The sequence below is a fragment of the Cyclopterus lumpus genome, chromosome 20 (assembly GCF_009769545.1).
Source record: "Cyclopterus lumpus isolate fCycLum1 chromosome 20, fCycLum1.pri, whole genome shotgun sequence".
Classification (NCBI taxonomy): domain Eukaryota; kingdom Metazoa; phylum Chordata; class Actinopteri; order Perciformes; family Cyclopteridae; genus Cyclopterus; species Cyclopterus lumpus.
This window is the reverse complement of record NC_046985.1, coordinates 13,050,915-13,066,015: the sequence shown is the minus strand read 5'-3', so window position 1 is coordinate 13,066,015 and position 15,101 is coordinate 13,050,915. Positions and strand designations below refer to the sequence as shown.

The window sequence follows — 15,101 nt, the reverse complement described above, 5'->3', positions numbered from 1 at the left end:
AACATCACATAAAGTGGAAAAAAAGGGGGTTGTTTATTTTTCAGCTCATTTCTTTCCTGACTTTGTGGAATTTCCTGATGAATGTGAAAAAGATGTTGCACTGTCTTTTGTTGACAGCTCATTGGCTCGAATTGGTGTCCAATGAAACAAACACTTGATTTTACTGGGGCTTTGGGGAAATCGCAACTGGCCATTAATGTCAATGAGTCAATGAGTGTTTCTCTGCGGCCATTTAGACTCTTCAAACAGACACAGATGCTGTATAAATGATGATAGACATGGGTGTAAAGGTTGAATAATTATGAACATGCACTCACAAGGCTCCTCCCTTACAATCATACACCGTAGTCACAGCTACGGGGAGCAATCCGGGGTTAAGTGTTTTGCTCAAGGACACATCGACTAGGGCTAGCAGAGGCGGGGATTGAACCGGCGATCCTCTGATTGAAAGACGGACTTGCTAACCACTGACACATACACACACAAACACACGCACACGCACGCAGACACACACACACACAGTTAACTCGATTTCATGTATTTAGCCCACTGAGGTAACACCAGGGCTGTGTATTCTTCAGTTTGCAGAGCACCATTTTATGAGACCACCAAGGCTACAAAGGCGACCTTAAACCATGAAAACAGCAGAGGACGTGTCGCTTCAAACAGACACGCATGTTGTACACATGATGATAAAAAAGGTTGAATAATTATGAACGTGCACTCACAAGGCTCCTCCCTTTACACAGACACACCCACAGACGCACACGGACGCACACACGCACACACACACAGAAAACAAGCTTTGTACAATCATAACCTGAACTTTTACAAATTTGTTAGGTTTTGGCATTCAGTCGTTTTTGCACCGTTGTGTTTTTACAACAGGATGCTTCGGTAATACAAGCAGACCATAGTCTGCTTGTATTACCGAAGCATCCTGTCGCAAACACTACACTGAATCATGTAGCTTTTTCTTTTTTTACTTTCATACTTGCTGTGCTTATTTGAGTTTATTTCATTTTTTAAATATTTTCCTTGTACCACTTTATGTGCTGCATCATGGATTACGCTACATGACCTTACCTTATGTTACCTTACCTGCCCTGATGTTACGTTACCTAACCGTATCTTATTTATGTGACCATTACTTTATGTTACTCTCTGGTATGGTTCATCATTGTAGTGGAAAAGCCGAGTAATTGAGTTAGTGGCTCCACATCTTAATCCTACGTAATAGCGCTTGAGGAGCAGGAATAAAATCTCCTATTGACACACAGGTATGACACATGCAGCTACCTTGAGGCCAACTGGAGACTCAACAGAGAGCTGATGACTGCTCCCGCTCAACTGTCAGTCTATCGATAGAAAAAAAACGGATACTACACAGTCCAGCAGCCATACCTTGGATATCTATCTGTTAGCAAAGCCCCAGCAGAGGAGCAATTACAGCAAATTATCCGCCTACCCTCGGAGTTAGGCACACACAAACCCACACACATTGCACACTAAAAATCTCAAAATGACAAAAGATAGTTGTGTGTCCAGACTTCATTTTATCATCTTGCATGGAATGCAGAACAGTGGTGATAGAGCTCGGGATGGTGGGAACAAAAATCAGATTCTCTTACTCTGTGGTGGATGCGTGCTAGTTTTTATCTTTGTGTGTGTCCTGGGATAGCACGCCGGACATTATGTGTCATGGTTTTGGATGGGTCTTTAGAAAACCCCAAATGGTTTTTCAAGGAATATATGGAGGACGATGACTGTAGAATAATGTGATTATATGGTTTAAATGGGGCCTTTGTTCTTGGGGATGCCTGACCAGTGAGCTCATTATGTAGTGTAACCTGTGGGAGGTAATGGAAGAGGAGCAGGCTGGATATCCAGGCTATTGATGCCTTTGTGTCTGTGTTTGTGAAAGATGAGAAAATGCAGCTTAGGGAGGCAAACTCTCAGGCAGGGCTGTATTAGTTTGTGCTTTTTGACAATGATTGACCCAGGCGGCAACCTCCGGCTCTGGAAAGGGAAGTCATTGCGGAAGTGCCTTAAGTATGCATTCTTTTAAATAGCCATCAGGGGGTGACTCATTACACTTCTTACTTAATGTATTCCCTCAGTAAATATTGTAAACATGAGTTAATGGTCACAATCGCTTCTTTCAAGTTTACTTCAATAAAGCATGATGTTCATTTAGTAAATTATGGTCTCTTTAGAGTCAAATAGTTCAGTTCATGGAACTTAATTGCACTAGTTTTGGTTGCCTCAAAATGTCGGTTGTACTATGAGCCACCCTCTCGTGTCACTGTTGGTTGCCAGAAACAAAACTGTTGCGACGGACAACATTGTCTATGTCCACTTCTAATATACAGTCATACAGACATCATGGTGCTACTCCTGCCTTGCGTAGTCATTACAAGCTCCTGTAACTAAGCGGTCAAATTGTAATTACGAACAGTGTTGAATTGCTTTCAAGGGTGAAACCTGATGGATTTCAGTATGTATACATGTTACTGTTTCTTTGTCATTGTGCAATGATGAAAAACACAATTTAAAACAAATGAAATCACGATTACTTTTACTAATGCCACAATTTCTAATCTGTGCTGTAGAGAAGCGAAGATTACTCTAAATAGGAAAATCGTTTCTGCAATGCACTGGCCGGCTAACCACTGTACCAGGCGCTTGTTGTTTATTTCAAACATGCCTGCTTGAAACATTGAACGCATCATCTGCACCTCCGGATCTTACCACAAAACTTGCTGATTTGAGCAGAAAACAAATGCTTTCCTGGACTGGCTGTGGGTTGTCTCACTGTTTTTATTGGTAAAAAATTACAATTATTCATATACAATTATTGCAAATACTTAAACTTGAAAAAGTACTACTCTTACAAGTGCCCGGCCTGGTGAGCATTACGCACATTTCTTGTCTGTCTATACGGGACAGTAATTAGTATTCACTGTTACTGTACTGATTTCAGGACATTGAGAGTAAAGCTGTCTGCTGCTGTTCTATGTTTGCTAATGGGGCTTGACAGTCTGCAAAAGGGCGTGTCTCACTGCCTCATATCCTTGCTATGGACTGATGCTCCTGTCTGGCCCTGAGTTCTCATACCACTGACCTCTGACTGTGTGTGTGTGTGTGTGTGGGGGGGGGGATCCTGTAATGCTTTGATATTTCATCAGTACCTATGTCACTGCCCATATGCGTGTAACAACCCTCCCTACATGTGTGTCAGCCCTATTATGAAATGTCTAGAGGTGTGTTTGTGCTTACATGTACTGGACATAAACTCTCGCTCTTGCCAGTGGCCCTTGGCTGGTCCTGTGGAGCTCAGTGTGTCGGCTTTGATGGTGGGTCAGGGGGGGAAGATCAGAGCATAGGATGAGTCTCCAAAGACAAAACCACATACACACCCACCCACTTGCTCAAAGTTAATGACGACTCCCCGTGGACTCACAGCCCCTCGGTCTGTGTACATCGACCCCGGGAGCTGGCCTGCCAGCTGCCTGACTACAAAGAGCCAAAACACTCAGCAGAGGACGGAAACGGCTCCCGGTGTCGGCCAAGCATCGTGGCATCACAGGCAGCTCACACCACTGCAGTGTTTGTTTGTGTGTGCATTGTAAGCTGCCAATGTTCATCTGCTTTGCAGAACTCAAACAGCTGTCTCTGTGTTTTATCTTTCCATGCTGCTTCGATGCCAAAGGTTAACAAGTTTGAAGTATAAAATCTGTCTTGAGCCTCTTCAGATAGACTGGTGTTTACAGCATATGATTTTTCTTTATGAAATAGTGGCGATCGCTGAAGAGTTGTTATTGTATCAACTGCAAAAGTTCCCCAAGAAAGTCAACCTGACGGGCCAAACCACTAATTAGGGACTTTGGCAGAATTAGCGATGAATGGAAGACAAGAACATGTCTGACCTATCATCAGAAACCATCAAGTCTGAGAAAAAAAACAGATGGGCTCCAATTACGTAAACACAAATGAATTATTTTCATGCTTTGCACATCCAGAACCTTATTATTGGTTTATATAAGTCTCCAACAATGTTGACAGATTTTTTGTTTTTTTTGTGAAAGTGTCTGCTTCATTATTGTCCCCTTTACCTCATTCTCTAATGTTGCCTCCCTCTCATATCCTCCACATCAGTGTAATGCATTATGGGTCACAGGAAATAGTCAAATAAAGATTATATTAGAATGCAGAGATTTTTGTGAGTGTCTTTCGGAATCCAGTTTTTGCATGCTCTGTGCATACAACCTCCACAAAGCTTGCTTATTGAGAAGGTAGTGGGATCTTTGCTCTACTGAGGAGAAACCTCAGCTTCTTTTACAGCTACACTGGGTTCTTGTTCTCGTGTTAGTTCAACAAGGTCAGTGGTTCCGACAGCAATCATCCTATTTCTACCAGGAGACACTGAGTGGAAAGCCTGAAACCAAACATTGCAATAAGGACAGTAAGCCAGAGCATGGATATGTCTTTTAAATCATACTTAACTGTACAAAGTAAATTGCAACATCCACTCCTCGCTGTTGGGAGGAAGAGTAAACCATAGATTGTGAGGTGCATTATGGGAATTCCATCCACTTGGCACGGTATTATTTACATTTCATGCTAATCTTCATGACCAAATCACGAAGATTGGAGTTAACCTCCTGCAATGAAAATTCATTTTTTATTCAGCATAACCACATTCTCGGCCTGACCTCAACCAAACCCTAATTGACAGATATTGTTGAACGTGAGGGTGTTTTGCAGAATCATCAAATATCGACGTTCTTTTATGGCAATATTTTCTAAAATAATTGTGAGGCGGACAGTGCAAGATGCTTTTTTAATTCCTTGAATAATTCCCTTTAAGCTGTCCTTGTGCAAGACCTCTAAATCCACAGCGTTCTATTAGTTGTTAGTAAATGCATACTTCTGCACAACTAATTGCCATGTGCTTGTGGAAATGCATTAGTCTGCTACATCCCCTGGTACATAACAGATCCATTTCAATCACTATCATCAGGATAAGTGATATTGGTGTCTTTTAAAGCAACTGACTAAGGAGAATCTTGGAAAATGAAGGGAAATTGAATGTACCACTATCCTATAAAATCCACTTGTGGCCACAGTGGCAGCTTTTCAGCCAACGTTAAATCATCTTTCTTTAATGTTTTGTGGCTCAAAAAAACATAGAACTGGTCCAGCATGCTGCTGTCTGACGTGGAGGGATTTGCATGTGTTTTACTTGTCTGCAACTGTAGGTGGATGAAAAGCCCCTGTTTGAATTGGCCGTATGAAGCAAATCTCTTCGTCTGTCATCAAACTGGTACCTAGTAAAATCTTACTGACAGATCTAATAAGAGCTCCCTTAAGACTCTTATTACCTGGGTCACAGGTGCTCTGTTCTTTGTAATCTGCATTGCAACACTGGCTGCTACAGAAAAGTCTACATCACTAACACTGTAAAAGTATTTTAGCGCTAAAATATATCCAGAAGTCACACCTTTGTCGAATGCCTAGAGTGGTTGTTTCTCGCACAGGCCTCGGCACCACAATGAGAATAAATTACTCATGTAGCTTTCAAGCTGAACCCTTTCAATAGTTCCTTTTGCTGAAATGGATAGATCTCTGACGACATCATCACCTTTGAGAAGACCATCGTAACGTTCCCTTAATTAATTTAACAGAGTGAGTGTTGAAGACAGGCGGAAAAAAAAGCATTTCGGTGAGAAAAGATGGCTGTTGGTTATTTTGCTCTGAGCTTGTGGGACGAGTGAGAGAAAGCAGGAGGGATTTGATGCAGGCGGCTGTTTGCCAGCTGTCCCTCCGAGGGATTGGCTGGACAGGGTTAGGAGTATGAGCAAACTCGCTGACCACTGACCACGGAGGAGTGAGCCTGTCAACCACCCCAGGGCCCCTCCTGCACAATCTCTCTTTTTCTGCTTCACATCGAAGAACACTACTCTCCGCTTCCGCTAAACTTCCTGGAAATCCTTCCTTCCTTTTTATTCTACTTATAGATTTAATCGCATTACTTTTCCATCATAACTACCAAGTTGGGGACTGCGTCCTCACAAACCTTCAATGTTAAGTTGTTTTTACTCCAGAGGTCGTGGTTATCAATCACTATCAGATTCATTTTTGTCTCTTCCTCTATCTTGTATTTGTCTGCTGAGCCGCCGGCCTCCCTCTGCACAGATAGCCTTCTCAACTTTCACTCACACATATTTCTTTCAGCACCTTTTCCCTGCCTTTGCCTCTTAAAGGGGCATGCATCTGGTTTCATAAAAATATATATATATATATATTTTTTTCAAATGATGTAGTCGGTCTGACACTAATGCAGATTCACAGGCTGTCAATTTTAATTGTTATAGCATGACAGTAAAATGATATATTCTCTGTAATGTAGAGTATATTAATGAGATATCCCCATATCATATAATAATAAGTGTAATGTGACTTGGACTATTAGCTAAATATACTGACATATTTGTGATGTTCTACATTTACAAATATTGATAACTGAATTTCAAGTCATATTCACAAAGCTTATAAAGCAGTTTTTCTTCAAGATATATGAACTAATAACCCCTCAGCATGTGCTGTGAATACAATGACCATATGTGATAGCAAAAGATTCACAGGGTCATTGTGTGTGTGTGTGTGTGTGTGTGTGTGTGTGTGTGTGTGTGTGTGTGCATGCGTGTGTGTGTGTGCGGGGGTTGCCATAGTACCTCCAGCAGCAGGGACAGGACAGCTGCACCAGATGTTGCGCAGGTGGAAATGAGAAGTGGCCAAGTGAATCTGCCAATCATGTGTCTCACTCTATTTCATTGACTGCCTCAATCTGTCATCCTTTCTGTTTCTTTCTCTTGCTCCATCCGGTGTTGTCTCTTTGGTCTCTGTCTCTCTCATCAAGCATAATTTATACTGTATGTCTGTCTTTCTCTACCTATACAGTTGATCACAATTCAAGCAGTGATCGGTTGTTCTTCTTTCCTCTCTTTCTTTCTCTTGTTGTCTTTCTGTTTCTACTCCCAGATTAAGTCCCCCACAGTGTGTTGGTGAATCATCAGAGAAAGTCCTGCTGTTGTCATATTTCCTGGTTAACCTTGACTGCCTCTGTGTGGGTTCAAGTGAGTGTGAGTGAAAGAGAAACATAAACTCTGTATTTTCTTCTGGTTTTGTGCATTTTCTCATGAACCCGTGACCAGCGATGGGAGTATGGTAATAAAATAAAGCCATAAAATACAGTACACCTACGGATTAGTATTCACACACATGACACCAAAACACTGCACTTCCCATAGATCACAGTTTGCACCAAATCACTCCTATAATCACTACTTCCCCATCTTTAGAATCACTCTGACTGAATTCCTCTCAAATCTAAATCCCTTTTCCCTTCTGTGTGTTCCTGTCTCAAAGCTCACGTCATGGTAGATTAGCGCAGAGGTTACGCTCCCTGTACACGTCGTGTGAAGACTTCCCTTTGATTTTAGATGCAAAACCTCAGTGGATTTCAATTGAATTTCAAGCTGAGAAGGTGGAGAGGCAGCTGGAATGCTACTTAGAGCACTGCAGGGCTCACAGGCAGCCTCGCAGAGGACTGCAGTGATAACGTGAGTTGTGAGACTGTTGCTGTCTTCATAATTCATAGTTTTAATTGTTCGTCTTCAAAGAGCCGCGGCTCAAAATGACTTCCCTCTCCTATAAGACACTGCCCGTTGACATCTAGGACTAGATGAGGCTGTTAACACCCTTGCTGCTTCACTGGAGCTGCTTACCGGAAGACCAAGGCTGGACTGGATAACTCAGTTTGTGTATGTGTAATGTTAAGATGTCAGAGGAGCTCACTAAAGCCGTGTTCACGTCATCTCAAATAGTCATGAGCAGCCGGTTCCGGTCGGCTTACTGGTTGTAATTCCAAGTGAAACATAAGTAGCAACAAACTCATGGTATGGCCGTAACTTATGAATAAACTCCAAAATTAAAGCTACTTTCAGGCAATTTAGCATTTGTTCTTGCATGAAGTGAGTGAGTGGCGGATTAAAAGAATATATATTTTCAAATTCGAAGCAACAGAGGCTGAGATATACTGACTTGTAGTCCCTCCATTGGGTCAAGATCCAAAACATCGTATATTTCTTATATTGCAACCAATAGTATATTTTTATTAGGTGCCCCATATCAAATCTGAAATAGCTTTATGATGCTGAGATTGCCAACACAGCCAGATGCCTGATATATTGTACATTTAATGTGCATTGAAGCAGATGTAATAACTATTTGATCCATGTGAAACTTCTCCTGACCTGCTCACCACCTACAGTCAGTTTATCAAAGAGTTGTTGTGCCAAGAAGTCAGTAGATTCTTGTACAGGGAAAATGAAATTCCAGGCTGCTGGTGTTTAAGCCCAGGGCTGTTGAAGGGAGTGTTGTAAAGTCATTTAGAGTTCCATGACCTCTGCTTCGAGCCTCCACACACGGACACACAAGCCTAGCAGATCTATCTACCCTTCAACACAAGACCAGACCAGTTATTACACACAGTTACTGCAACGTCTGTATGTGTGGTGTGGTGTGGGTGGGTGAAATGGTCACTGTCATATCTGCTAGAAGTCACAGTGACGCTGATGTGAATTCAATTTTGTTCTCTATGGTTGATTTTTTAAATTTTATTTTACTTTTGCGTCATTGGAAAGCAGAACGGGCTCAAACGCAAACTAAGAGGCTACAATTATTGTAGCCATATGTTTCAGGATGAGACTTTACAGTTTTTCCTCAGAAACCCAATGAAGCTAGGAAGACACGCCCGCCCTCCCTGACTTTTCTGCTCACTTCTTACTTAACTTTAGCATTTATGTAACTTGGAAATGTCTAGGGATGACCTTCCTGGGTGTGGGTACAAGGTGGGGCTGGCACTTTTTGGAGAGTTTGATTGGTTCCAATGTTCTCACATCAACACAATTTTCTCTATGGGTATGACTCTGGGAACAAAATGTGTCATTGGTCCATTTTGGGTGGGTCCCCACATCATAAAATTACCAGAATGTTTTAACAAGCCTGGCTTGGGTACAACACCAAATTCTTCTTACCAGATCTTTCAACTATAAAATGACCAAAATGATTCTCCAAAATAAATTTGAATAAAGTAAGAGTATTGGCTTCATACACTTTGGCATAAAGTAATCACTTTTTGAACATGTCCAACTATTACATCCAGTAAACTAACTGGACCAGCTAGCTTTGTTATGTGCTACAACTTGACATTTTGCACGCTAAATATGTCACGGTTAGCTACGCCCCCATGTTTTTAGTATTTATGCTAAGCTAAACTTCATTGTAATCCTTTCATCCTCGGCAAAAAGGAAAATACGTTTATTTCCCAAAATGTCCTTTTACTAAAATCCTGCAGGCTGGAGCACCTGTAGCGGTAGTAGAAGGACTGATGGAGGCCGGGGCGTGATGTTGGACATGTTTAGTCCCACTGCAGGTGAAAAACTGAGAGGGCAATACACATCCCGACTGGTTCCAAGTGAGTCTGCACTTACAGTCTGCGGTGGTGAAGCCGCAGCCGGTTGAACCTCGCTGACTGTAAACTAGATGATGATGGAGAGTGTGTGTGTGTTGTAAGTATTTAAATCAGTAAGAGTGTGATGGAGTAAGAACAATAAGAGTGTGTCGATCTGCGTTTTGGGTACTCGAGCAATTATGTTACTAGTTTTTACTGTGTGTTTTGCAGAATATAGCACATATTTGAGGCTTCGCATGTGTATTTCTGTACACGACCTTCAAATTGCACGCGACATGCCCCTCTTCATTCATTTCCCTCCTCTCACTCTTTGTGTCCGTCGACAGACTGGCTCTGCCGGCTCTTTGCTGTGGGAGAAAAACCTCCAGCAGAGACAGGAACCAAATCCCCGGAGAGCACAGTATCATTATGCTGCATATTGCACTTAAAAAGCATAGGAGGGAGCACATTTGTTGGTTTTGTCATTTCACGCAGTCAGAAGTGGTCATGGGCTTTTGCTTGGGACTGATGATAACAGGGGTTTATTTAAGGAAACTGGAAGCCACACAACCTATTAGACCTCAAGGATAAATCACATGTGATCGTTTTAAAGGCCTCTATGGTCGACCTCAGCGCAGGATATCTTCTTATCACTCTCTACTGTATATTTACTCTGAAAGCCTGCCTAGAGAATGCATCATAATCCCGAGACAAGCCACTGAATGGACATTAAAGTTCAGAAAAGACAATGCTGTCTATCGGAAAACAATATAGGTGACACAGCCTTGACCTGCTTGAGTACAAATGTAATCAAACCATGATTTCCTCCGAAGAGCAGGAGCAGAAAACTTGCATTCCTGTATTTAACTTCATAGAGTAGTTTTTCCACTTGTCTCTCTATATTATCTTTACTGTCTCTTTCTCTGTGTGCACAATGATTTAATCCTATGTGTGTGTGTGTGTGTGTGTGTGTGTGTTTCCATCCCACAGTGGAGTACGACAGGGAGCTCTCTCCGCAGCGGCGTCACCACAAGGAGTTTAAGTTCAACCTCTCACAGATCCCAGAGGGCGAGGCCGTCACCGCAGCAGAGTTTCGCCTCTACAAGGAGTGTGTGAGCCGCGCCTTCCGCAATGACACCTTCCTACTCAAAGTCTACCAGGTGGTCAAGGAGCATCCTCATAGGTAAGACACACACATACACACGCACACACACACACACACACACACACACACACACACACACACACACACACACACATTGAACGCACCTCCTCCTACTTCCAGTTTCATCATAGACAAGTATTGAGCACATAAAGATCTTTGTTTCTTACGTAAAATATGTGCAACATATTGATACTCTAGGATCCTAAATACACACAGTTGTTTATATTTGGCATCTTACGAAGCTTTGACGTGTTAAAATCTAAAGTAAAGTTCTGTGGACTTTAACAGTGCTTGGCCTTAATCCACCCAGAGTTGGGTCTAGCAGGTTTGCAGAAGGGGTGCACTGGGATTGTACTGGGATCAGGAATAAAGGGTGGTACTGAAAATAGCAAGCATGCTTTGTTTACCTTGACTGGATACAAACAGGTGAAGACTATGATTTAGTTGCCTCTCCCTGTGTGTTTCTCTTTATCATGCTCCCTGTGTGTTACACAGACTCGGGGCCTTCGCCATGTTTATATTGTAAAATCAAGCAAGACCAAGTCTTACAGAAATAGCACGGCTTTAAAATCGTCACGTCCCCCAAATGAGCGCAGCTAATACATGCCAAACATTTACATTACATCTGCAGGGGAAGATAAACATCCAGTAAGATTTCTGAATGATATTTGTGTTTTATCAAGGCCGCCCAGCGAGAACTCCAACATGAAGAGAATTCCCGAAATACATTTTTATATCGCCCAGTATATTTTGTTTCTCAATGAATAGACATCACAGTATATTTCTTGTTTAAAGCTTGGTGCATGGACAGCTGTTACACTTGATTAATGTATTATTGTGGGTTGAATATCGAAACAAAACACCTTAAGGTGGGGTATTTAACACCAAATGTTCTCTAACTCCAGTTCTCAGCTAAAGCTGATCCACTCTTAGGCCTGTAGATGGAAAAAGTAGCTTTAGATGTTTGCAAAGTATATTTTTCTGTCTGTCATACGGTTTCTTTGGGTATCAAGACCTACTTATTTGGTGCATTCCTTTATCCCTACAATGGAGGGTTTGTGCACTCCCGGCTGGAGGTAAAGCCCTTTATTTTTAGAGATATTTGGAGATTAAAGGGCCCATATATCTCCAATTTCTGTATTATTGTAGGACAGGTTTCTACCTTGAAGAAAATTACAGCCTTGATGGTGCGCTATCAGATGGCGAAATGTTTGCTTTGTAGGAGAGAATTCAAGGTGCAACAGGCATCCACTGACATAAGCAGTAATGTCTAAACAACATTAAAGTTGCAGCTGTTCTCATTTTTTCATTCCTGTCCTCATTGTCTTCAGTGCCCTATGTCACGTCCAAGAATTGGTGGTGTATAATGCTGTCGAGTCTTTGTTGTTGTATTCCCCATTTTCTGCCTTTTGCAAAACCTTTAGCACGTATGTAATCGCCCAATCAGTGGGGAGCCTATTCACTTTCCCGTGCCCCTCCTTCACATAAAAACCTGACTCCTGTTTTGACTCTAAGCCGTAATGATAGAGCGCTTAATTATCCTGACACCCTTTGTACTTTTCATTTGATTGGGGCGGTTTTGCTAACAGCAAGCAAGGAATGTGAGAGATTAAAATGCCAGAGATGTGGCAAGCCTGACATCGTATTGAGAAAGGGCAGATTGCTGCGAGGGCAGTTTGTACTGACCCAAACCCATTCAGTTGTATTTTACCAGCTATACAGCTATATATAATTATTTCATTCCTGTTTGCCATATACAAATATTTAACCGTAATATTGCCTTTATTCTGATTCTTAAAATGTTGCTTAGCTATACTGCCATGTAAATCCAGAGTTATAGTCTCTTTCTCGTACTAAAAACCTCTGGCATCCTATACATCCAGATAATCTGACTTGCATATTGCTTTTACAATCTTACAACTATGTCCTCTCAGCAGTTTAAAAAGATGAAAGCACATGAAATGACCAGGCCAGCTGTGTGCTACGCTCTCCCACCTTGCGTTACAATTTTAACAACATTCACTGACAAGACTTATAAAGGAGATTTATTGTAGTAAAAACAAACAAACACACACCTTTCACCTTTCACCTTATTATTCCAGTTCATTTAAGCAGTCAGTCAATAAGACGTTTTACAGTCGGCTCTCAGTAGCCTTCACCCTGCAGGCGGCTCTCTGATGGACCCCCTGCCACCCTTCGTCAGCCAAACAGCGGCTGTGACGATGAGGTGGAATCATTGACAAACGTGTGAACTTAGCAGAGGGGTGTGGTGTGTGTGTGTGTGTGTGTGTGTGTGTGTGTGTGTGTGTGTGTGTGTGTGTGGGGGGGGGGGGGGGGGGGGGGGGGAAATAGAGGCTAATACGGAAACTGTCAGAAACACTCTCATTAATGACCAATAAAGAGGGGCTTCTGATGCATGACTGCAGGGGCATTCTCCGAACACCTGGGTGATTGTGAGTCTTTTGATGTCGGCTCTGAAAGAGGGTTCGACAGACCCGACGCTGTGTCATTACTACTGTAATGGGATGGTGGGAGGACAGGCCCTCTTATCACTCACACTCTGTCTTTTCTTTACAACTCCTATGCTCTCTTTTCATTAATTCCTCCTCGGTTGTATTACGTGGGTCTTATTTTCTTCCCATGCGTGACACGTTTCTCATTTCGCAGGCCGATTTCGTTCACACACAATACTGTAAATGATATAAACATACCCGTAGCCTGATACCAAAGATTTAATACCTTCCTTTTTTCCAGTCCCTCAGAGAGGTAGACTGTATGGTCAAACCTACAGAGGAGTACAAAACTGTTTTTTTCTGTTAAGTACAGCAATTCATCTTTCTGTCATTTTGTTATGATACTGTTACCCTGATACGAAGCACCAGCTCCTGTGTTCCCTTGGTTTCTTAAAGAGGTAGATCAGTCTGCTGGTATTCTGAGCTACAGTATGGCACTGTACCATACTTCTGTATTTTATGCTGTAGATTGATTGACTAAAGAAAAGAAAATACAATTTACTACAATATAATAACTACACAGGGCATAATTATTAGACTCTGTATTTCTCCTTCGCTCTCACTGGAAGTTGTGTCATTTTCATTTCTTTTGTGCTTGTTTGCCCCTCTCTTTGTTTCATGTACTTTTCTTATATTTTTTGTTGGTTCCATCTCTTACTCTAAAATGTTGATAATAATCTTCACGTAGTTTAAGCTGATAACAGTGGCTCATTTCTTTCCTTCCCGTCATCTTTTTCATCAGATGACAGTTGCAAAATGTACCCAAAACAAGTTTCCATGGCTAATCTGCTTCACTTGACACAGTCAAGTCACAAACATTTCTATATTATAATCTATTATCTATTTATCTGTGTGTGTGTCTTCTCCCATGTTCTCCCAGAGAGGCAGACCTCTTCCTGCTGGAGTCTCGCAGGCTGTGGGCGTCCGAGGAGGGCTGGCTGGAGTTTGACATCACTGCCAGCAGCAACCTGTGGGTGATGAGCCCGGCACACAATCTGGGCCTGCAGGTCAGCGTGGAGACCAGCAGCGGTAAGAGATTTCCTCGTGGATACATTTATTGTTTTGCTTTTGAAGCACACAATGCACACAATCTTACAAGATAATAGTTGAAAGCAACTTTTAAACTTTTGCCTGTCGGTAGTTTAAGTAAGTCCCTTTCCGTGGCCTACAAAAGAACACAACTGACAACAGAGTCTTTAGGCAACTTATAGTAAATCCTGACTATTCAATTCAATTCAATTCAGTTTATTTTGTATAGCCCAATATCACAAATTACAAATTTGCCTCAGAGGGCTTTACAATCTGTACACATACGACATCCCTGTCCCAGGACCTCACATCGAATCAGGAAAAACTCCCCAAAAATAACCTTTCACAGGGAAAAAAGGGAAGAAACCTTCAGGAGAGCAACAGAGGAGGATCCCTCTCCCCGGATGGACAGAAGCAATAGATGTCATGTGTACAGAATGAACAGCATTTACAAAGTTACATAAACACATTACATGAATATGACAATGTATGACTATTATAGTAAATCTTGCCTTGTGAAGTGTCTAAGCGGCGTGTCCACTGAAACAGGCCAGAGCATCAGCTCCAAGGAGGTGGGGCTTGTCGGACGTGACGGTGCGCTGGAGAAGCAGCCTTTCATGGTGGCCTTCTTCAAAGTCAGTGACGTGCATATCCGCACCGCCCGCTCCACCGGTGGGAAACGTCGCCAGCAGAACCGCAACCGGTCCACGCAAACACAAGACGGATCCAGAGGGCTAGGCCCCGCAGGTCAGTCTGATGTCCGCTACACGGACCCTGAACCTCAACTGACCTCATCAAACAATCCAACCCCACTACGTCCGTAACTGATGTCTAACCTGTTGCGATCAGTGCATGTGTAGCATGTGTTTGGGGTGTT

At 42.3% G+C, this 15,101-nt stretch overlaps 1 protein-coding gene across 1 annotated transcript in view; it reads left to right on the top strand.

The window, feature by feature from the left end:
- The window catches only part of bmp6 (bone morphogenetic protein 6), a 40,767-nt gene that overhangs the window by 13,622 nt on the left and 12,044 nt on the right, over positions 1-15,101 (top strand). Inside the window, exons 2-4 of the mRNA XM_034560248.1 lie at positions 10,508-10,700; positions 14,076-14,224; positions 14,774-14,971. Coding sequence (XP_034416139.1) covers positions 10,508-10,700; positions 14,076-14,224; positions 14,774-14,971 — 540 coding nt within the window. The remainder of the gene's footprint in view (positions 1-10,507; positions 10,701-14,075; positions 14,225-14,773; positions 14,972-15,101) is intronic.